General features: G+C 64.9%; 1 protein-coding gene across 1 annotated transcript; it reads right to left on the bottom strand.

Annotated features, from left to right (window-relative positions):
• Positions 1-550: 550 nt before the first annotated feature.
• Positions 551-7,800, bottom strand: DPEP1 (dipeptidase 1). The gene is made up of 11 exons (XM_059668180.1): positions 7,785-7,800; positions 7,462-7,637; positions 2,995-3,127; positions 2,656-2,788; positions 2,344-2,494; positions 2,161-2,233; positions 1,684-1,860; positions 1,510-1,594; positions 1,358-1,433; positions 1,000-1,135; positions 551-898 (listed from the first exon to the last, which is right to left on the bottom strand). The coding sequence occupies exons 2-11, from the start codon at positions 7,563-7,565 to the stop codon at positions 731-733; spliced, it is 1,236 nt and encodes a 411-aa protein (XP_059524163.1). The 5' UTR covers positions 7,566-7,637; positions 7,785-7,800; the 3' UTR covers positions 551-730.
• Positions 7,801-22,384: the final 14,584 nt, after the last annotated feature.

Below are 22,384 nucleotides of genomic sequence, written 5' to 3'. Positions count from 1 at the left end.
GGCTCTGACCTGGTGGGGCCCCACCGGGATCAGTCACCCACGAGAATATTCATCTCAAGACACAGGCGCCGAATATCCAGCGGGAGGTGCTGTTCCCCCCCCCCCCCATGTGTGCGCTCTGCCCAGGCGGGCGGAGGGCGGGACCAAGTTCACTGTGAGGAGCCCCTGCAGGTGGCCCCGGAGACGTCTGCTGTCCTCGCCTCCAATCTGTCAGGAGGCTGAGCCAAGAGGGTGCGTGCACGTGTGTGGGTGCATGTGGGTGCATGTAGGTGTGTGTATATGCATGCATGTGTGGGTGTGTGCAGGCACAATTAGGAGGAAGTGGTGTATAGGTGGGAGTGTGCAGTGCGGGGCGGGGCGGTGGCACTGCAGCCTGGGCTGTGTTTAAAGACCCTCGCGGTGTGCATGCGAAGCCCCTGTCAGACCCGAGCCCTTCCCGGCCTGTCCTACCACCACTCGGGCCTCCTGTGCCTGGACGTCCAGCCAGGGGCCCTTTCCCAGGATGTGCCCGGGACGCGGGAGAGCCCTCCAGGATGACACCCTCAGGACGCAAAGGGCCGGTGCCTTTATTGAGGGGCCTCTGGGCCCGGCCTGAGCCCCCCACAGTGCACAGCCCAGGGGATCCCAGGGCCCTCGCAGGACAGGCCCGTCCTTGTGCGCGGGAGCAGTTCCTGGGCTCGGCTGCCCCGACGGCCAGTCACCCCTGTGCCGGGGCTTGGTCCCCAGGCTGTCACGGGAGACGCAGGCCGAGGAGGAGGGGGGTGAGGGAGGCCAGCAGGGCCGCGGGCTGGAGGTGGAGGCCGGGGGCCGCTGAGTAGCCATAGCTCGTCCGGCAGGAGCTGTCCAGGGAATTCTGCTCGATGGGCGTCTCCTCGGGGTCCCGGGCGTGGTTGCTGGCCTGGGGACAGACAGGGTTGGCTGCCTGCTGCCGCCGGCTGGGGAGGGGCTGGGGAGGGGCTGGGGAGGGGCTGGGGAGGGCGGGCGCACCACAAGCCTCACCTGCTCCACCGCCTCGAAGACCCTCAGCAGGTTGTCAGCCAGGGCGCCCCTGACCTCCGCCTCCGTCCACTGCCTCCTGAGCAGCTCGGCGACCAGGTTTGGGTACTTGGACACGTCCTCAAGCCCCACCGGGAGCCTGAGATGAAGGCCGAGAGGACCAGGCTGTGCAGCCAGGGGTCGGGGTTCTGGGGCCCCAGCCACCTGCCCATCCTGAGGCACTGGGGGTGCCGTGGGATGGCCTTTGGAGCGAGAGGTGCCGGGAAGGCCCTCAGGACACACTTCCCTCCTCCAGCCCCTCCTGGCAGGTTCCCGGGGGTCGCGACCCCCAGCTCACACACAGAACCGTCTCCGTCCTCACCTCGTAACACCGTCGAAGTCCCCACCAAAGCCGACGGCTCCGGCTCCCGCCACCTTCTTGATGTGGTCCAGGTGGTCTGGGGGGAGGCAGCCCGTGTGGGTCCCGGGAGAGGCGCCCTGCCCCCAGCCATGTGTCTGCTCGCACCCACCTACCTGCCACTTGAGACAGGTTGGCCTCCCTTTTGCAGGCGACGTAGTCATTGTAGAAGTTCACCATCACCAGGCTGCCCGTCTGCTTCTGCTCAGAGAGAGAGGAGCCGTGGGCACAGGGTTGGGGGCAGCACTGGAGCCCGGGGGGACCGCCCGGGGCAGAGCCCCCGCCCTCACCACCAGCCGGAGCACGTCGTCCGGCACGTTCCGCCGGTGCTCGCACAGCGCGAAGGCGGAGGAGTGGCTGAAGATGACGGGCGCCTGGGACTGGTTGAGCACGGCCTTCATGGTGGCCACAGACACGTGGGCCAGGTCGATGATGACGCCCAGCCGGTTCATCTCCCTCACCACGCTCTGAGGGGACACGGGGCTCAGGGGCCGGGAGCGCCGGACCCCGGTCAGGGGGCGATGGGTCAGGCGGGCTGCACTGGGTGCACTTTATTGGCACAGGCCTCTGGGGCTCACCGCTGCCCCCTGAGAGGTGCAGGCAGGGGGAGGCGTTTGGGCAGGGTCCCCTGCTGGCCTGGTTTCCGACACTCCCTGGCTGGAGGGTGGGGGCCACTGCGGTGACCAGTGGGTTCCAGCTACATGCTCAGCCCAGGACGCTCCGTTTTGCAAGCGAGGGAAACCGAGGTGCTTGCCCCTGCCACCCACCTTCCCGAAGTCGTCCGACAGGCCGCCGCTCTGGGCATCGTGGTCCCCGGTGTCCACCAGCCAGTTGTCCGCCCTGGAGGGAGGAGCGCAGTGGTCCCCGCCCACCCGCCTACCCACAGGGGCTTGCCCCAGCCACCCTCTAGCCTCGCCCACCCCCGCCCGGGCCTCCCTGGTGTCACTCACCAGGGGGTGTTGCAGCTGTGCGTGAGGGTCAGGTACCGCATGCCCAGGTGGTAGAGAGCCCGCAGGACGCCCAGGCTGCTGTCGATGGAGTGGCCGCCCTCCACCCCGATCAGACTGGCCACCTTCCTCTCCTGGAAGGCCTGTCGGATGCCTGTGAGCAGAGGCAACCGGCCGGGGCTGTGGGCACCTGGTGGCAGGTGTGCCTGGGCATCCAGGGGGAGCATACACCCCGAACGGCTGGCCAAGCTGCACCAGCAGCCTCTGCTCACTAGAGGGTGGTGTGGGGCCAGGGAGGTGGCCAGCGGCACCTACCTTGGCTGCTGGTGACACACAGGAAGGTCTCAGGGTACATCTGGCACATGCGGTGGATGACGTCAATCTGCTCCAGCGTCCTCTTCACAGCGTCTTTGTTTTGGGTGTTGCAGGGCGTGTACGCAGACCAGAACTGGGGGCCACAGGGCAGGGCTAGGACCAGAGGCTCCAGGCCGCCCCCCTCCCCATGTGAATGTCTGGTCCCCCCTCCCCAGTCTTGGAAGCCGTCCCCACAGCCTGTCCCCTCCAGGTCTGTGGCCCCAAGGAGACTGGCCAGGACCCAAGGGAGGAGGAGGGTGGACCCCAAGATGGGTGTGCGCAGGGCGGGCCGGACGGTACCTGGCCCCCCACCAAACCAGCCTTCAGCTTGGGGATGTTGGTGTGCGTGCCCGTCAGGCTGGTCAGGTTGGCGTCCTTCTGCCGAAGCTCATTGTTGAACCTGAGCAGCAGCTGCCAGGGCAGGTCGTTGTGCCTGGAGGGGCAGGAGGAGGGATAGGAGGCAGGTCCCGGTGGCCACGTGACCCTGGGGCTCCGAGCTCCCTCCCTGGCCTCTGTCCCCTGCTTCTCACACACCCAGGGCCAAGGCTGGCCCCAGGGGACACAGATTACTCATGCCCGGAGCACACCTGAGCCAGGTAACCTGCGCTGAGAGCCCTAGATGGATAGGCCTTCTGTCCGAGGTGTCCCATGCTCCTGTGCAAGCCACACAGGCCCCTGGGAGCTGATTAGCATGCAGAGTGTCAGGCCCAGCCAGACCCCCCAGTCACTCTGAGCAAGTGCACGCACACACACACGTGCATGCTCACACCACACATACACGGGCACGCACATGCCTCACACATGGGCACGCACACACACCTCACACACATGCATGCTCACACACACCACACACACACGGGCACGCACACACCACACACACATGGGCACACACACACCTCACATACACACGGGCACACACACACACCTCACACACATGCATGCTCTCACACACCACACACATGGGCACGAACACACCACACACACAAGAGCACGCACACACACCTCACACACATGCATGCTCGCACACACCACACATGCATGCTCACACACACCGCACACACACACCACACACACGGACACACACACACACACCACACACACATGCATGCTCACACACACCACACACCACACACACACCTCACATACACACGGGCACGCACACACACCTCACACACATGCATACTCACACCACACAGATGAGCACGCACACACCACACACACGGGCACGCACACACCTCACATACACGCGGGCACGCACACACACCTCACACACATGTATGCTCGCACACACCACACATGCATGCTCACACACACCACATACGGGCACGCACACACACCTCACATGCATGCTCACACACACCACATACACACGGGCACGCACACACACCTCACATGCATGCTCACACACACCACACACATGCATGCTCACACACACCACACACACGGGCACGCACACACACCTCACACGCATGCATGCTCACACACACCACACACGAGAGCATGCACCCACCTCACACACACACGGGCTCACACACACCACACACACGAGCATGCACCCACCTCACACACACACGGGCTCACACACACCACACACACGAGCATGCACACACCTCACACACACGGGCACGCACACACACCTCACACACATGCATGCTCACACACACCACACACACGGGCACACACACACCTCACACACACAGGCACGCACACACACACCTCATACACATGCATGCTCACACACACCACACACATGTGTGCATGCACACCCACACATGTGCCTGTGTACACATGGGACATCTAGGCAGGTGCCCTCTGGATCCTAATCTGGTAACAAGGGGCTGTGAGGACAGTCTGGGCCTGGAGGGGGCTTTGTCCTGGGGGCCTCCCCCCCCCCTTCCTCTGCAAGCTCCACCTCAGGCCCTGGCAGCACCCCCGCTCTCTGGGGAGGAGCAAGGGGTTCCTTGAAGGGTGAGTTTAATGGCCATGACAGGGGCTGGGCTGGGGCTCAGGCACCTTGGCTGCCCGAGTGGTGGAGAGTGGCAAGGCCACTCCCTCCCTGCAGGGGTGGGGCGTCGGGCTCTGGGCGCTGTCCCTGGGGCAGGGCCTCTGGAGGGGACAGCGCTCCTTTCCTGGGGACCCCCAGCCCCACCTCCCGCTGCCACCCCGAGGGAGGCCTTTGTCTTCCCTCCGCCCCTCAGCCTCTCCACCCTTCGCTGGAACCCCAAGTGGGGGAGGCGGCTGCCTCCGCCCGTGGGCAGCCCTCTGCCTGGGGCCCGCCGCCCGCCTCCTTAGCGTAGTGGTCCGGGCACGGTCCTCAGCGGCGGCGAGACCACTCGAGGGAAGGTGAGGCTCCCGAGTGCCGAACAGCACACACCCTCGGGCAGCTGTTGCTGGAGGCACTGCTGGTGGCCACTCTCCCCCCTTTCCTTGGTGACATGGGCACGCGGGGCGCATGGCCATTGGAAATAGAAACTTCCCGCTCCCTGGTAGCTGGGGTGGCCCTGTCACTCACTCCGCCCTGTGACAGCTCCCCAGAGCTGACCGTGACAGACGGCGTGGTTTTCCCCTTTCCCTTTTATTCCTGCAGGACGGCAGGCAGATGTGAGGGCTGGAGCTGCTGCAGCCACTTTAAACCATGAGGGGACCTGGGGACTGGTGGCCACACCAAGTTCTTGGCACATGGAGCCACACCCTCAGAACTCCCTCTGGACTTCTCTAATGTTGAAGCTACTTATTTGGGTCTCTGACCTGCAATCCACTATTTTTGTAAAAAATATATTTTATTGATTTTTTTTTACAGAGAGGAAGGGAGAGGTATAGAGAGTTAGAAACATCGATGAGAGAGAAACATCGATCAGCCGCCTCCTGCACACCCCAAACTGGGGATGTGCCCGCAACCCAGGCACATGCCCCTGACCGGAATCAAACCCGGGACCCTTCAGTCCGCAGGCCGACGCTCTATCCACTGAGCCGAACCAGTTTCGGTACCACTATTTTTTTAAAATATATTTTTGCTGATTTCAGAGAAGAAGGGAGAGGGAGAGATAGAAGCATCAATGATGAGAGAGAATCATGGATTGGCCGCCTCCTGCACGCCCCCTACTGGGGATCCAGTCCACAACCCAGGCACATGCCCTGACCAAGAATTGAACTGACCTCCTGGTTCATTGGTCGACACTCAACCACTGAGCCACCCCGGCCAGGCTGCAATAGCTATTATTGGTTTTGATTCCGTCAGCCTAGTCCTAGCCCCCCAGAATGAAGGAACAACTCCTCCAGCTCCTGCTGTGGGCATCTTCCACCTGCCCCTGCAGCACCCCCCCCGCCCCTGCAGCACTCCCCCCCGCCCCTGCAGCACCCCCCCGCCCCTGCAGCACTCCCCCCCGCCCCTGAAGCACCCCCCTCCCCCGCCCCTGCCAGACTGCGGGCCTCCAGGGCAGAGTGCACGTGTGTGCCGACACCTTGCACAGGACCCTCGGAGGCAGAGAGGAGAGCAGGGGACTCGAAGTCCAGGAAGGAGATGGAGGGAGGACGGGGGTGGGGGCAGGCAGAGTGGGGCACCTGGCACCCCTCCTCCTTTGGGGCCCCCACAGCTCACTGTCTTCTCTGCACACCCGCCCCCGGTTTTCTCTGCTTACCTTGCAGAGGCTTCTGCCCAGTAGTAACGCCTGCACATTAATGAGCAGCCAGCACATGGGGGGTGGGGGGTGGGGGGTGGGGCTCTGCTCGCACTGCCAGGCCCCCAGGGTGCACTCACGGGACCCAATCCCTGCTTTCAGCGGGGGTGGGGGGGGTGGGGGGGGAGGGTTCGAACGCTGCAGCAGACAGGCAGGGAAGGCCTGCCACTCGTCCTGGGGGGCTGAGGGGGGTGCGGATGCAGGATGAGCAGGGACCGTGTGAGCCTTGGAGGGCACTGGGATCAGCTGCAGCCACGGGTGGGGACAGGGGTGGGGACGGGGTTGAGTGAGACTAGTTCCCTCTGGCCGTGGTGCTGACAGACTTTGGCTGGAGGAAGCGGGGAGCCCGGATCACGAGGTGCCCAGCACTTGGGCCGGGGGGGGGGGCGGCGGCAGCGGGGGGAGTGAGGGCGGGGGGGGCAATGTCGATGCCCTGGGAGGTGGAAGGGGAAGATGCATGGGTGCTGCCAAGCTGGCTGTGACCTCAGAGAAAGAGTGACAGGTGGCACCAGGGTCTGGGGTGCAGGCGTGGGCACAGCCGGGACTTGGTAGGGGGCTTGAACTAGGGGGGTCCTCTGAGCGTTGAGTGAGGTCAAGCTGACCCCCCACCTGCTGGGGTCACCCCAGGTGGACACAGGAAAAGGAAGGGGCGTGAGACAGGGTCTCAGGGAGGAGGGCCAAGGCCTCCCGGGGCCTGTGGTGGACCCCACCCTCACCTACAGCGTCAGGTGAGGAAGCTGAGGCCACGGGGCTTGAGTGAGCACAACCCGGCCAGGCCCGCATGTCCCTCAGCCCAGCACCCACTCTGCGCTGGGACCTGGCCCCCGGGTGCCCCAGGGACCTCACCACGTGCCTCCTGCTCCATTCCCTATGGGCCCCCATCTGTGGAGGCCTTTGGGGGCCCTGTGAGACCCCACAGAGAACCAAGGCCAGCAAAGGGCAGGGCCCATGTTACAGCTAGAGAAACGGCGTCCAGGCAGAGGGAGGACGGTGCCTGCCTCACGTCCGGGGCACATGGCCCGGCTCCCGGCTCCCAGCTCCCAGCTCCCAGCTCCCAGCTCCCCAGCCCCAGCCCACGGAGGCCACTTACCCGTCAATGACAGGTGTGGTCTGCATAATTCTCTTTGCCTGGTCCAGAAACTGGTCAGCGGTGCAGACGGCCACCAGGGGCCAGAGCCACCAGCAGGTCCACATGGCGCAGTCCCCGGGGCCCTGGTCCCGCAGCTGCTCCGGCCTGGCTGCCTTGTGCCTGGGGACGAGCTGAGGCTGGAAGACAGTGCAGAGGCCTTTGGTCAGGCAGTGGTTGCCAGGAGGGGCCGCGTTATCAGCAATCAGCACATTCCTGGCAAGGGTGGGTAGGTGGCTGGGCGTTGCTGTCTGGACCAGGCTGAGGGGTAGTAAGAGGCTGCTGACCCCTGGGGAGGGGCCAGAATCCAGACGGAAGGACAGAGGCAGCTCGGAGGCAGCCGGCTCAGGGCTGCGCTGCTATTGCCTCCTGCACCGGGACGGGGAGCCCGTCTCAGGTCTACGAACAAGAGGGAAAAGGCACTTGAACTTTGCTCCCACCACACCCACCGGTGCCAGGGTCTGCACCCCAACGCCTGGCCTGCAGCTGCCGGCCTCCCAGGCTCCAGGCACGCGGGCTGGACTTCGGGGTGCGAGCCAGAAACCCAGACTGTCAGGGGTTCCCAGGGTGACGGCCTGTTCTCGAACCACAGACATGGCTCTACAGCTCAGGGGACGCTGGGCTGCACGAGGGTGACAGAGCGAGGCACCGGCCTGAGGCACCAGCTGGGGGCACCAGAAACCTCAGTCATCATGACGAGTAGTATTTTTTTAAAGTATATTTTTTTATTGATTTCAGAGAGGAAGGGAGAGGGAGAGAGAGAGAGAGAGAGAGAGAGAGAGAGAGAGAAACATCAATGATGAAAGAGAATCATGGATCGGCTGCCTCCTGCACGCCCCCCACTGGGGATCGAGCCCACAACCCAGGCCTGTGCCCTGACCGGGAATTGAACTGCGATCTCTTGGTTCCTAGGTTGACGCTCACCCCCTGAGCCACAATGGCCGGCTGTAGGTTTTCTGTCCACTCTGGAGTTGTCGGTCGCCTTTGTGTTCGGAACTCTGTGCTTTAACTTGCAGTTTCCGGGTGATTTTCAGACCTGGAGACTTCCTCCCTTTCTGTTCTTGAGCTTCTTTCGTTGGGGCTGGCGCTCCGACCCTCCCCTGGCCACAGCCCCGTGGGCAGCAGGCGTCTGTAATGTCGGGCCTCTGCAGGTCTCAGCTCCGCTTCTGTGCACGGGGTGTGGTGGGTGCGGGAGCCCAGTGCCGTCCAAGTTCCGCTTTGCCTCATCCTTGGGGCTGCGCTCCTCCCAGACAGGCCTGGGCTCCGGGCTGTGTCCATGCCGCCGGCGCAGCATTCGGTCCCAGCCCGAGGCCCTGCCTTTCTCGAGAGAAGCATGGGGCCCCCGGTCCTCGCTGCCTCTCACTCGGAGACCCGCCCTCACGAGTTGGCGCCCGTGTTTTCTCTCCTGTTTTAGCTTCTCTTCTGCGTTTGTCCTGTTCCCGTCTCCTTCACCTACTAGCTCCTTCCAGGAATTCTATAGCCAACGCCCGAGAGCGGTTTTGCTCTTGCGTGCGCTGCGGTGGCTGTGATGTGTCCCGCGGCTCCACTGGTGATGGGAGCAGCACTGTGGGCTTCAGAGGGTTTGTCCCCTGCGGGCTGGACTCTCCTCCTCCTTTGTTTGTTTGTTGTGATGTTGTGACCTGTGGTTTCCTTTGCAGCCTCTCCGCGCTGCGCGCAGCAGGCGGTCTGGGCGGTCGCTCCCCTCCCCATTCCGCGTCAGGGTCAGGAACGTGGCTGCAGCCGCGGGGGAGCTGGCGGAGCTGGCGGGGCTGTGCACGCTGCCCGCTCAAGCTCCGTGCAAAGGGGCGAGCCGCCCGCCTTCGAGGGCCCGGTGCCCGAGCTGGACTCCTGAGCTTCTGCTTCCGATTCTGATTCCTGCCCCGCGGTCACCTGCCACCTGGAGGTGAGGCTCAGGGGGGAGCGGCCTGGCCCCCACGGGCTCGCCTGACAGTGCAGCTTCGACCTCCTCTCGGGAGGCGGTGGCCCGAGGGCCAGCTGTCCACCACCTGGGCCGGCCTCCTGGAACCCCCCTGGGAACCTGGCTTAGCTAGTTTCTTGTTCGCTTGTTTGTTTTTAATCCTCACCCGAGGGTATTTTTCCATTGATTTTTAGAGGGAGTGGGAGAGAGAGGGAGAGACAGAGAGAAGCGTCCACGTGAGAGACACATCGATGGGTTGCCTCCTGCGGGCGCCCCTACCAGGGCCCCGGCTGGGGAGGAGCCTGCAACTGAGGTACGTGCACGTGACTGGAATCGAACCCGGAACCCTTTGTTCCGCAGGCTGACGCTCTACCCCCTGAGCCGAACAGGCCAGGGCTGCTTAGCTGGTCTTGCCAGCAGCCCCCACGTGGCCCCAGCCAGACCTGAGCCTTCAGGTGGCCCCAGCCTGCCTCCCGCTTTCCCGGCTGAGGCCCAGACCCCCATGAATGTGCAGCTCAGGGGCTGGTGGCTTCCCCACGTCCTCTTGGTGGTCCGGCCCTGACCACTCTCCCTGGTGGCCGCACAGCCTGGCCGCCCTGTAACCCGGCACAGTGGCGGGTCCTCCGTTAGGGACGCCCCGGGAGGAGGTGGCTCCGGCCTTATCTCGCTGCCTCCCCCATCCCAGAAGCCACCCTCTTAGCCCTTGACCTGGCACCGGTGACCCCTGCTCCAGCCGCCCTCCATCCATCGCCGGAGAACCCCGGAACCCAGCCTGCGGGCCCCCCTCCCCGGCCCCTGATGCACTCACCTGCCTGTCTCCCCCAGTTCAAGCTCAGAGGCTTCACTGGGTACACAGCAGGCGCCCACTAACGGATGCCCGCAGGCGCACCCTCCCCCAGGTGGCTCCGGAGGTCGGGGATCACGGAGGCGAGGCCCCGGCCCCGTCGGGAGCCCCGACTCACCGGCAGCAGGAAGGGGCCGCTGGAACCTGCCTCACGGCCGCTCTGCTCCCCAGTCCTGAGTGAAGGTGGGGGTTTATTGCTCTTTTTCTCAAGTTTCACCCCTCCCCCGAGCCCGCTGCCAGCTTCCCTTGCACAGAAGAGCCACCTCTCAGAGGGAACACTCCCCCGGGGCCTTCGCAACACCACAGGCAGGACAGGGGCTAATGCCTCCCACATGTCAGCTGGTTCTAGTTTCTCCGACGTAAGCGAGGCTCCGTGGGCCCGGCCCTCTGGGCTCAGGCTCCCTCCGGCCCTCACGCCGGGCCCGGGGCAGGCAGGGCCGCAGGGACGGTGTTGGACCCGAGGAATCGAGGTCCCCGGGGCAGTGATGTGGGGGCGATCTCAGCAGGGGGGTGCTGATTGAGGAGCTGGGAGGAGGAGGCTCGGTGCCGGGGCTCCGGGGGGTCCCTGGGTCCCTGGGCCTCTGCTGCTCAGCCCACAGGGTCCCTGAGGGTCAGCGACGGACTCAGGGGTTCCACCCGAGCCCCTTCCCTCCGGGCCCTGAGGCCTGCCGCGGCCCTCACTCCCCGGGGACCCGCCCCGGACCCAGGACCCCGTCTGCCCGGCCGGCCCGGGGACGGGGGCTCTGGTTTCCATGATGTGAGGGGTGGGGGTGATCTCCCCATATTCCCAGCCACCGAGGAGCAAAAGCCACCACAGTCAGCCGGAATGTCTCTGGCAGAACCCCCGGGACTTTCGAAATCAAGGGCAGGTCCGTGGGCCCTGGCCCAGCCGGGGGGGGGGGGGGGGGGGGCGGCTGTCACCGCGTGGTTTCGGGATTCTGAGGTCGTCGTGGGGACACACCCTGGCGGGCTGTCCCGTCCCCACCCAGGCCCTGGCAGCCACTGTCTCCCCTCCCCCTCTGCTCCCCCTCTGCCGGACACTGTCCCTAAATGGGGGACCGTCCCCAGTCGGGCTGCTGCCACGAGGGGTTCAGATGCCAGACTTGGGAGGAAGAGGACACAGCGATGATCCGGGGGGCGGTTGGGGGGTTCCCTCACCTCGGAGCCGAGGGGAGTCTGGAGGAGAAGGGGCCCCGAGGGAGGGGCATCCCAGTAGAGGCTGGCGGCTGTGCGGGCCCCCGCAGGGCGCCCGACCCTCTCTGACCCTCGCCCTGGGCAGGGCTGGCCGTGGGCAGGACCTGAGGGTGACGGCCCAGCGGAGGGGCTGGGAGGGACCTGCTCCTGGGGAGGCCGGCCAGGGCTGCATGTGCTCGGGGCGCCCCAGACCGGGGCCTGGACTGTGGGGCAACCGACTCCACATTCCAGCTGCCCTCCTGCAGGGCCTGCCCCACCCGGACCTCACCGGGCTCCTCTGGTGAAGCTCCCATTTAGGGATGGACAGGAGGCCTGGGTCTGACCTTCAGGGGGAGGGCCAGGCGTGGGGACGGAGATTCTACATGTAACGTCATTACCTTAAACACTGAGGTTGAACGCCGACCTGTGAACCAGGAGGTCACGGTTTGATTCCCGGTCAGGGCACAGGCCCGGGTTGCGGGCTCCATCCCCAGTGGGGGACGAGCAGGAGGCAGCCGATCCGTGATTCTCTCTCAACAATGATGTTTCTGTCCCTCTCCCCCTCTCCCTTCCTCTCTCTGAAATCTATAAAAATATAAACAAAACAAAACAGAAAAAGCCCCGGACTCAGGCAGGCCACCCCATCCCCGGCACAGCTGTGGGATTCCCCACGGATTCCGGGTCCTCTGAGGCCGCCATTCACGGCTGCTCGGCGGCTCCCGCCCCCTCTCCCCCCCCCCACCCCCACCTTGGGGTCAGGAGTCCAGCCGGGACCAGGGACAGAAGGAAGTGTGGGATGCAGACAGGTTGCTTGTCCAACTGCCTCCGGCGGCACCTCACGCTTCCTGCTTCCCCGGGTGTGGCCCTGGGGTTGGGAAGCCAACACTGGATCATGGGGAGTGAGGGCACAGGCCAGACACCCGAGGGGGGCCGTGCCACCGCCCGGGGTCAGGCCGCGGCGAGGCTCCCGGGGGAGTCAGAGGTCAAGGACTCACCCCGCACAGCGCACAGCGGTGGGTGGCTTCACCGTCGGGGCTGAGGGGCTCCGGGTCCCCCAAACTGTCCCCGCATGTTCCTGTTCTGAGCCAGCGCCCGGCCCGCGGGGAAGGCGGGAGGGAGCCCCCCGTGTGACGGCCGGGGCTGGAGAAGGGCCCCGGCTCTGTGCCCTTGTCCTGGCTGCAGGCTCACCTCTCAGCTGTGAGGGCTGCTCCCTGTTTTGTGTTTGCCTCCTGGAGGCGCCATCTCAGACGTTTGGCTTGTCCCACGGCCTGTGGTCCCCAGACCAGGCTCACCGTCCCGAGGGCGGAGCCGCCCCACACTCTGCCTGTGGGGCCCCGCTCACCCCCTGGTGGGCCCCGGGCCCCTGGCTGCCTATTGGCTGCTGGACGAGCCCCAGGGAGTCTGCGGTTCGCTGTGGGACTCGGTGCGGGGGAGAGCGCGGGACGCCTGTGGGGGGCTGCGGGCTCCCCGCTCCTGGGTGATTCGGGGCCTGGTGGAGGTGCCCTGAGGGTGGGGCTGCGTCCTTGCCCCGGCAGTTAGAGGTTCTCCCGCTGCATCAGCAGATTGCTCTCCTGATAAGGCCTTTACAGCCCCTCATCCAGCAGAGTTCCTGGTCGTGTCCCGGAAGCACCCCCCACCCAGGGGCATCGAGGCGAGTTCGACGCACTCCCAGCCTCGGTTCCCCCTCTGCAAACAGGGGCCGGCAGCAGCTCTCACCTCCTAGAATCCAGCTGTTCCAGCTGCTCCAGCTGCCAGTCTCCAGCTGTGCCTGCTGACCTGGGCTCCGGGGGCAGGCACCGCGCTTGGCCACCTCCCCTCCGGGCAGCACCTCCCTGGGCAGCAGCGCCCCCCACCCCCGGCCCGCTGACCCCCAGCCCACTCACGGTGGCCTCGGCGATGCGACCTTGTCCCCAGCCAGGGCCCGTCACCAGGACCTCCCAGCTGCCCTGGCCCCGCCCCAGCCACCTGTGCCTCTCTCAGGCCTGTCCCCAGGAAGGTGGCAGTGCCCACTTCCTCCTGTAGAAGCCCTGGTTCTCTGAGTGTGGGAAGGAGGGGTGCGGAGGGGAGGGGGGGGAGGGCAGACACCACCCTGCACACCCCTCTCCACCAGGGGAAAGAAGGGTTCCCTCTGGCCATGAAATGCTGGCTGAGCCCTGAGGTCAGAGAATACCCCAAACCGGAGAACTGCCACTCTTCTTCTCCGGCCTCTTAAGAAACTAGACCCAAATCATGCCTTTTTGTTTATTTATTTTAAAATATAGTTTTACTGATTTCAGGGAGGAAGGGAGAGGGAGAGAGAGACAGAAACACCCATGACGAGAGAGAATCATTGGTCGACTGCCTCCTGCACGCCCCGCACTGGGGATCGAGCCCGAAACCCGGGCCTGTGCCCTGACCGGGAATTGAACCCTGACCTCCTGGTTCATGGGTCAATGCTCAACCACTGAGTCACCCTGGCTGGGCATAAATTTTTATTTTTTTAGTTAATCCTCACCCGAGGATATATTTTTCCATTTTTAGAGAGCACGGAAGGGAGGGAGGGAAACATCCATGTGAGAGAGACACCTCGATTGGTTGCCTCCCGCTCACTCCTGACCGGGGCTGGGGACCGGAACTGCAAGCTAAGTATGTGCCCTTGACCGGGAATCGAACCTGAGACCCTTGGGTGCACCGGCTGAGGCTGTAACCACTGAGCCACCGGCCAGGGCCCAGCAGTATACATCGTCCAGGGCTCCTGTTGAGGGTGCTCTCCTATGGACCGGCTAGAAGAGGGCGCGCGCGCTGGCGGCCAGCGCTGCCCTGGGCTCCGGGTATCAGGGATCAGGGAGCGGGACCTTGACCAGCAGCTGGGAGTTCTCGTCACACCCCATTTGCCTGCATTTTGCCAGCGAATGGGTTTCGGAGGGCCCCTCCCCCTCCGTGTCACTTTCTCTTCCCGGCCCTTCGGCCGCTCACGTTCCCCTGGTCCCTGTCCCCTCCCAGCACACCGCCGAGTTCCCTGCGGGCTGGTTCCTCACCCGCCTGCGTGAGTTATTACTGATTAAAATCTGTCCGCACTTGAACTCGGCGAGTGTGTTTGTCTCTGAAACGGGCTTGGCTAGCAGGTGGCCGCCCTCCGCCCTCCCTCGTCTGCCCTGTTTGTGGGGACTCCGTCCAGCTGCTCTCCCTGGAGGCTCTGGGCAGGAAATGCAGGGGACACAGCCGCATTCTTGACGAGCCTTCTGCTGTGAGGAACAGCAAAGACAGGCAGAGCCGGGAGCCCGGAGCCCGGAGCCCAGAGCCCAGAGCCCAGAGCCCAGAGCCCAGAGCCCAGAACCTGGAGCCTGGAGCCTGGAGCCCGGAGCCTGGAGCCCTGCATGGGGAGCAGGGCTGGGCCTTTCTCTGCCCGGAACCAGAGAGTACTCCGAGTCTCTCCTGGGCCTAGAAATACCCTGGAGGCCACTGATGGGGACGGCCTGGGCCACTCAGCCGCTCACAGCCCTTCCCTTCGAAGGAGGGAGGCCGCAGGTGCCCCAGCCCTCGTCCTCAGGTCCTGCAGGAAGGATCAGAGGTAAAAGGCCAACTCTGACAGCAGCATCCTGGGGACAAAAGGAAGACAATCGAAAAACAAACGGTTCCCCTGCAGCCACTCGCGCCCCCTCCAGAGCCTGCCTGGCCGTCCACCCTGCGCCCAGCGTGAGGGACCCTGGAGCAGGTGTTCGGGGCGGCGCCCGCGGGTGTGCGGGGCCTGGAGGGCGGGAGGACGTGACTGACCGCCTGCTCTCCGTCTCTCCACACGGCCGGTCGCTGCCGCCTGAGGACAGATGGGCATCTCCTGTGCCCGTGGAGGTGCCCGTGGAGGTGCCCGTGCAGGCACCTGTCGGCCGGGACCTCCCCCGCCGAGGGGTGCCCTCCCTACGGACGCCCATGCAGGTCTCCCCCTTCCCCTGGGGGTGGGAGGCGAGGAAGTCCTGAATGTATTCTCCAGGAAATTAAAAAAAAATTTTAAGGTTATTGCATTAGAAAGGGGGTGTGGGCCCGGCCGGTGTGGCTCAGTGGTTGAGCATCGAGCTATGAACATGAGGTCAGGGTTTGATTCCGGTCAGGGCACATGCCCTAGTGGGGGCATCATGGATGTTCTCTCTCTCTCTCCCCCCCTGAAGTTCACACACACACACACACACACACACACACACACACAAAGGGGACCTGGGTCCCCATGAGGCCCATCTGGGGGTGCTAACTGGCCCTTGTCCCAGCCAGGCCCCTGCCCTCCCCCGGACGGCCTGCCTTCAGGGGTGGCTGGGACGGCAGCCAAGCCCCAGGCAGTGCAGACTTCAGGGGCTGGGCCAACCCAGGGAGGCGGCTTGAGCTGTTGGGAACCAGGGTAGTGTTTGCTCAGGTCTCTACAGGCCGAGCTCAGGCCTTTGGAGGAGAGAAGAGGGCGCAGGGGCCTGGCTGGGGTCAGATGGGGACAGGACAGGGCGTGCCCTCACTCTGGTCCAGCGAAGAGCCTGTGTACCATTCACCGTGGGTCCTGCTGGGCTGGTGCAGGCCCCGGGCCAGGCTGCAGGTCCCCCCCACTCCTCCGGGGGCCCCCACTCTGCCCCCTGCCTGGGGGCCGCCGGCATGAGCACACGGACCAGCTCCGTCCAGGTCACCTGCACACGAGGGGTCCCTGCAGGACATGTGGACAGTCTGGTTCCAGGACACAGGTGACCCCCCAAGTCAGGGGAGAGACTGTGGCCTGGTGGGGTGCCCACTGCCATTCACCGCCCGGGACTCATTCCCTCGTTGACGGCGGGGAGCAGACCCTGAGGCCCTTGGCCGAGCTGCCCACGGCCTTTCTCCTGGGCCGTGTGACAGCAGGGCCTTTAGGACAGGACTGCGTCTGCCCGGCTGGCATGGCCCAGTGGTGAGCATCGACCTATGAACCAGGAGGTCAGAGTTCAACTCCCAGTCAGGGCTCATGCCCAGGTTGCGGGCTCGATCCCCAGTGTGGGGCGTCAGGAGGCAGCCGATCAATGATTCTCTCTCATCATCAATGTTTCTGTCTCTCTCTCCCTCTCCCTTCCTCTCTGAAATCAATAAAATATATATTTAAAACACACACACACACACACACACACACACACACACACACACACACAACAAAACAAAACACAGGACCGAGTCTGTCACGGGCAATTTCAGGCCCCAGCAGTCTCCTTGGCAACAAAAGCCCCCCTGTCCGGGCCTTTCTCCGGCTGCAAATGCCCTCCCTGCTCCCACCGACAGCCGCCCCCCCCAAGCCAGGCCCCATGTGCCTGCTCACCCACCAACGCCCTGGACTGTCATGTGCACGTGGCGTGAACCCCAAAATAAAAGCCAACGTGAGAGGCAGCAAGCGTCCTTTCAGATAGAAAAGGATGGCCACTCGGGAAGCACTGATCCAGGCCACACCCCAACCCTGTTCCGACGGGGGGCGCAGGCGAGGGGTGTCCTGAGCCCGAGGGGAGCGTCACATGGACAGAGGAGGGGGGCACGAATGAGCTGCAGTGTTTTCTTAGCTGCACGCGGTGCTCCTCATCCTAGAGACTGTGTTTGGTTTTCGGTTCCCTGTTCGCTTCGCAAGCAGCCGTTTGAGGTTCAGGCTGCTCGGCCCCCGGAGGCCGAGCCTCTCAGTCCAGACGCTGTGCGGGTTGCGTGCAGGCAGGACCCCAGGGAGCCTGCCGCGGCGTCTGAACACGGCTCGAGCAAGCGTGTCACTTCCTGGCAGTGCCGGTCGGTAGGAAGGCTGCTGTGGAGGGTGGGGAGGGGGTGTGTGTGTGCACAGGACGGGCATCGCGTCACCCCTGGGGTCCCGGTGGGCACGGGGCCTTCGGGGAAAGACCCGGCTTCCCCTGAGCCACGTGGGAACAGGTGGCACTGAGCTTCCCGCTGCCCAGGGGGTCAGCGGCCCACGGGACCAGCCTGAGGCCCTGGGCGAGGCTGTGCAGGCCCCTGGGGGCTCCCGCTGCCCAGCTCCTGTGCAGAGCGGCCGGTGAGAGCAGAGCCCACCCCTAGGGGTCAGTGGTGAGCCGGCACCACGCGAGGGATTGGAGGGAACTGCTAGGCAGCAGCTGTGCCGGATGGCCGGCCGGACGGGTGCCGGATGGCCGGCCGGACAGGGTCAAGGCCGCCTTTCCGGGGGAGGGTCGTGGTGCTCAGGGGAGGGGACAGGTGCGAGCAGGCGGTGAGCAGAGCAATAGCGCCGAGGTGAGCAGACACAGATCCCTGCAGAACACAGACCAGAAATAACCACACGGCAACTCAGATCCCTGACACATGGGAGGGGGGTCAGACTGTGTCCTAAGGCCCTCGTGCGGGTCGGGTGGCAGTTGGCGTGTGGATCCGTGTCCCGCTCTGAAATGTGCACGGCCCCGAAGCGTGAGGCTCCGGAACCAGGACGGGGAAACGCAACCAGGAAGCCAGCAGGAGCCCTCTGAAGCAGCCACCTGGGCCCGGCCGCGTGGCTCAGGGGGGAGCGTCGCCCCGGGAACCAGGAAGTCGGGCCCAGGCCCAGGCTGTGGGCTCCATTCCCAGGAGGGGGCGTGCAGGAGGCAGGTAATGATGATTCTCTCTCATCCTTGATGTTTCTCCTTCTCCCTCTCCCTTCTCTGAAACCAATAAAAATATTTAAAAAACAAAAATGAAAACGACCCCCGGACCAGGGAGGAGGGAAAACAGAGAGAGAACAGGGGGTCCTGCCCGTGGCCCCAGTGGCACCCACCTGCATGCGCTCCTGTGCGGGTGTTGGGCAGGCGTCAGGCACCTCTGGGTCTGGACCAGGTCTGCCAGCAGCTCTCCAAAGGGGCTGGCCAGGCTTACCCAGCATGCACTGGGGGTCCTGGCTGCCCCCTCACCCACCCTCACCTACTGGGTGTCAGTCTCTGCTGGAGATTCTCCTGTGTCTGGGTGCTGTCCTGTGGGACCCTGGGTGCTGTCCTGTGGGGCTCTGGGTGCTCTCCCTGGGGGCCCTGGGTGCTGTCCCTGGGGCCCTGGGTGCTGTCCCTGGGGCCCTGGGTGCTGTCCGTGGGGCCCTGGGTGCTGTCCTGTGGGGCTCTGGGTGCTGTCCCTGGGGCCCTGGGTGCTGTCCCTGGGGCTCTGGGTGCTGTCCTGTGGGGCCCTGGGTGCTGTCCCTGGGGGCCCTGGGTGCTGTCCTGTGGGGCCCTGGGTGCTGTCCCTGGGGCCCTGGGTGCTGTCCCTGGGGCCCTGGGTGCTGTCCCTGGGGCTCTGGGTGCTGTCCCGTGGGGCCCTGGGTGCTGTCCTGTGGGGCTCTGGGTGCTGTCCCTGGGGCCCTGGGTGCTGTCCCTGGAGCTCTGGGTGCTGTCCTGTGGGGCCCTGGGTGCTGTCCCTGGGGGCCCTGGGTGCTGTCCTGTGGGGCCCTGGGTGCTGTCCCTGGGGACCCTGGGTGCTGTCCCTGGGGCCCTGGGTGCTGTCCCTGGGGACCCTGGGTGCTGTCCCTGGGGCCCTGGCTGTGGGGAGAGGGCACCAGCCCGGACCACACCCAGTGGTGCCCTCCCACCCTGTGCCCCACTCCCTGAAGGAGGTCCCACCGGCTCTGGAGGGTGAGCTGAAGCTGGGCCGAGGGTCAGCTCACACCTGAGCCCCCCGGGCTGGGCACCTGAGCAGAGGGTCCTGCCTGAGGGTTCCTCCTACTTAAAGCAAAGTGGGGTGTCAGGGCCTCCGGTCCCAGGAGGAGGCAGCGGAAGATGGGCTCACCCTCCATCGCTCCTCACGTGGGCTGCGTGCTCTGGGCGGGCTGCTGGGTCTGACCCGGGCATTGGGCAGACGTGGGCCCTGAGTCCCGTGGGCCTGGAGCGAGGGAGCTGGGGGGGCCTGTGTCCCTGCCTCCTGGAGCCTGTCCCTCCCCCAGGACGACTGCTCCCAGGGCTGGAAGCCTTGGCTGGTCTGACATGTGCATCTCATGTTCTCAGGGACGTCAACACGGAGCGGCCCCCGGAGCTGTGCACCCTGGGCAGGACACCGAGGTCTGGCCGACTCCCGGGATCTGGATGTGAGCCATGCAAAGGGGGGTGATTGTGGCCGCCCCGGGCAGGGGGGGGGTAGGAAACAGGCTTCAGTAAAGCCGCTGAGGACAAGGACCCCCACCCCTACCCCACCCCACGTGCACGCACACACACACACGCACACACACACGCACACACACGCACACGCACGCATGGCTAAGGCTTGCAGGCTCTGGGCCTGAGTCCTGGGAACCAGCCCCAGACGCCGCCCGCCCTCCCAGCTGGATCCCGGGCCAGGCGGCTCCAGTTTCTGAGTGAAATGTGCTCACGGTGGGCGGCCACATGGGCTTGTTGTGAGAATTCCGTGCACTGATGTTTGAGCCAAGCTTGGCAAGCGCCCCAGCAGGAGACGTGCTCGCACGAGGGGGGTCGGGGGGCGCTGCAGACCTGGATGGGGATGAGTGTGGGTCCCCTCGGGCAAGGGTCCTGCTGCCCCCCCTCAGGGCCTACACCAACGAAGGGAGGGGGGCCGGGGCCAGGAGGGCCCCCTCCTCCCCGTGCCGGGCCAGGGCCCTGCGTCTGGCAGCCTGCGCCCCCGCACCAATTACAGCCACTTAGTCACAATTTCCTCTCGGCAGCAGCAGAACAACAGCCTTGGTGCCGAGCTGCCTCTGTTCCCGCTCCCTCCAGCCCACGGCTGACGCTGGGGACGGCAGGGGGCCCGGGGGTGGGACGTGGACCCCGAGTCCCTGCTCCCCCGCAGAGGGGGCACCTCCACAGTCAGAGACGGAGCTTTGGCACGATCTCCCCACGGAACCGGCGAGAAGCCTCGCTTTGTAAAAGTGATCTTTATTGACCAAGCAGGCCCCGCGCACCCCCCACTCCCCCGCCCAGTCCTCGCAAGACCCCTGTGCGGAGGGCGGAGGGCGTACCAGTTGCCTGCTGCTGTGCAAAAAGTCACACCAGCCCGGCCACGTGGCTCCGTGGCTGAGCGTCGACCTAGGAACCAGGAGGTCAGGGTTCGATTCCCCGTCAGGGCACAGGCCCGGGTTGTGGGCTCGATCCTCAGTGTAGGGCGGGCAGGAGGCAGCTGGTCCATGATTCTTGCTCATCATGGATGTTTCTATCTCCCTCTCCCTTCCTCTCTGAAATTAATCAAAACATATTTTTTTAAAAAAAGTCACATGGAAATGTGCTGGCTTCAAGCACAGCGAGCATGGTGGCCTCGGGAACACAGGAGGGACCAGCTGGTGGTTCTGGCTCAGTCTCTCTGAGGTTCCGGGAAGGGTCAGCGGGCTGGAGGTCAGGGTGCTGGCTGTCGGGGGGCCTCAGTGCCCCCTCCCCTGCTGCTTGGGCCTCCCGGCAGCTCGGCCTGGGTGCCAAGAGCCGGTGTCTCCAGTGGGCAGGGGAGAAGGAATGTTCACCCAGCCCTCTGTGGGAGGGGCGGCCAAGGGTTCGGGGCCCATGATTGAAAGCTGCCGGACCCCGTGTGACAGGCGAGGAAGGAAGCTCAGACCGAAACCCACCCCCAGTGAAAGGGAGCGCACGGCTCCCTTCAAGGAGAGTCCCGGCTCAGGAGCGGGATTCGGGGGCCCTTTCTCTCTGGTCCGCTTCCCCCCACGTGGCTTCATTCTCGGGAGGGCCTGCCCGGAGTGGCCGTGGTCACCGAGGCTCCTGCTCCCAACCCACCAGCTCAGCAACCGAGGGAAAATTAAAGGTCCACAAAAGTCCCAGGACCGAGTCTCATTGGCCAGCTCAGGTCACATGACCACTCTGAGCCAATCAGTGTGGCCAGGGGACAGTATGCTCTCTGATTGGCCAGGCCTGGGCCCAGGGTCCACGAATTACCTGGACCTGAGAGGCGATGGCGGGTCCCCTGAAAATTGGGCTGCTGTTAAGAGCAGGTGGGCACCCTCCCCACCCAGGGCTGTAACATTTATCGTTTTATGTGGCTCCGGCCGAGCAGGCTGGGCGTCCTCACGGCCGAGCTGTGGACGCCGACCCGGCCCCGCCTCCCGCCAGCCACCTCCCGCCAGCCGCCGCTCACACACCTGCACATGCCCAGCCCACCTGCCTATGGCCAGGCCATGGCCCCTGCCCCGGCCGCCCTCCACGGTCCCGGCTGCAGGGTGGGTGGGGTGTCCCCTGTGGACTGCCCCTGGCTGCTCTCTGGGGTTTTAACCTCTGCCCTCCGCCTGCTTGTTGGGTCCTGAGAGTGGCTACACCCCCCTGAGGCCACAGCTCTGGGAAGGAACTCCCTCCACACCCAGTTCTTAGGGCTCCCTGGCCTGCCCGAGGGCTGCCCCCTGGGTCACTGCTGCCCCCCACTCTTCTCAGCTGACCCCCCTGTGCCCTCTGCCTTCCCCAGTTTTCAGCTGACCGACCTCGTAGCTCTGACCCGAGTGGAGCCCAGGACCTGTCCGGACGTTGCTGCTGCTGAGACCAAAGTCCTGTGATACCGGCCTCAGCGTCTGGGCCAGGCCAGGCTGACACCTGCCCTCCCACCTGAGACCCACAACCCCCGCCCCCCCCCCCCCCCCCCGCCGCACCTCCCACACGTGCGAGGTGAAGCGGCCTCTCTGCTGTCCTCTCCCTGCCAAACAGACCCACATCGCCCTTCCGAAATGCAGCGTAGCCAGGTTACCATGGCAATGCCCATTATCCCTGCTTAACAGGAGATGAATCAGGGCCTAAAAATAGGCTCCCAGAGTAGATGGATGGATGGATGGATGGAGGGAGGGAGAGAGGGAGAGAGGGGTAGGGGGATGAATGGATGGAGGGGTGATGGATGGAGGGGGGATGGATGGATGGATGGATAGATTGATGGATGGATGGATGGATGGATGGAGGGAGAGAGGGGTAGGGGGATGAATGGATGGAGGGGTGATGGATGGAGGGGGGATGGATGGATGGATGGATAGATTGATGGATGGATGGATGGATGGATGGAGGGAGAGAGGGGTAGGGGGATGAATGGATGGA

Source organism: Myotis daubentonii, chromosome 15, assembly GCF_963259705.1.
Source record: "Myotis daubentonii chromosome 15, mMyoDau2.1, whole genome shotgun sequence".
NCBI classification, from domain to species: Eukaryota; Metazoa; Chordata; class Mammalia; order Chiroptera; family Vespertilionidae; genus Myotis; species Myotis daubentonii.
Note: the sequence above shows the minus strand (reverse complement) of the source record. Positions and strands in the feature narration are given on the sequence as shown.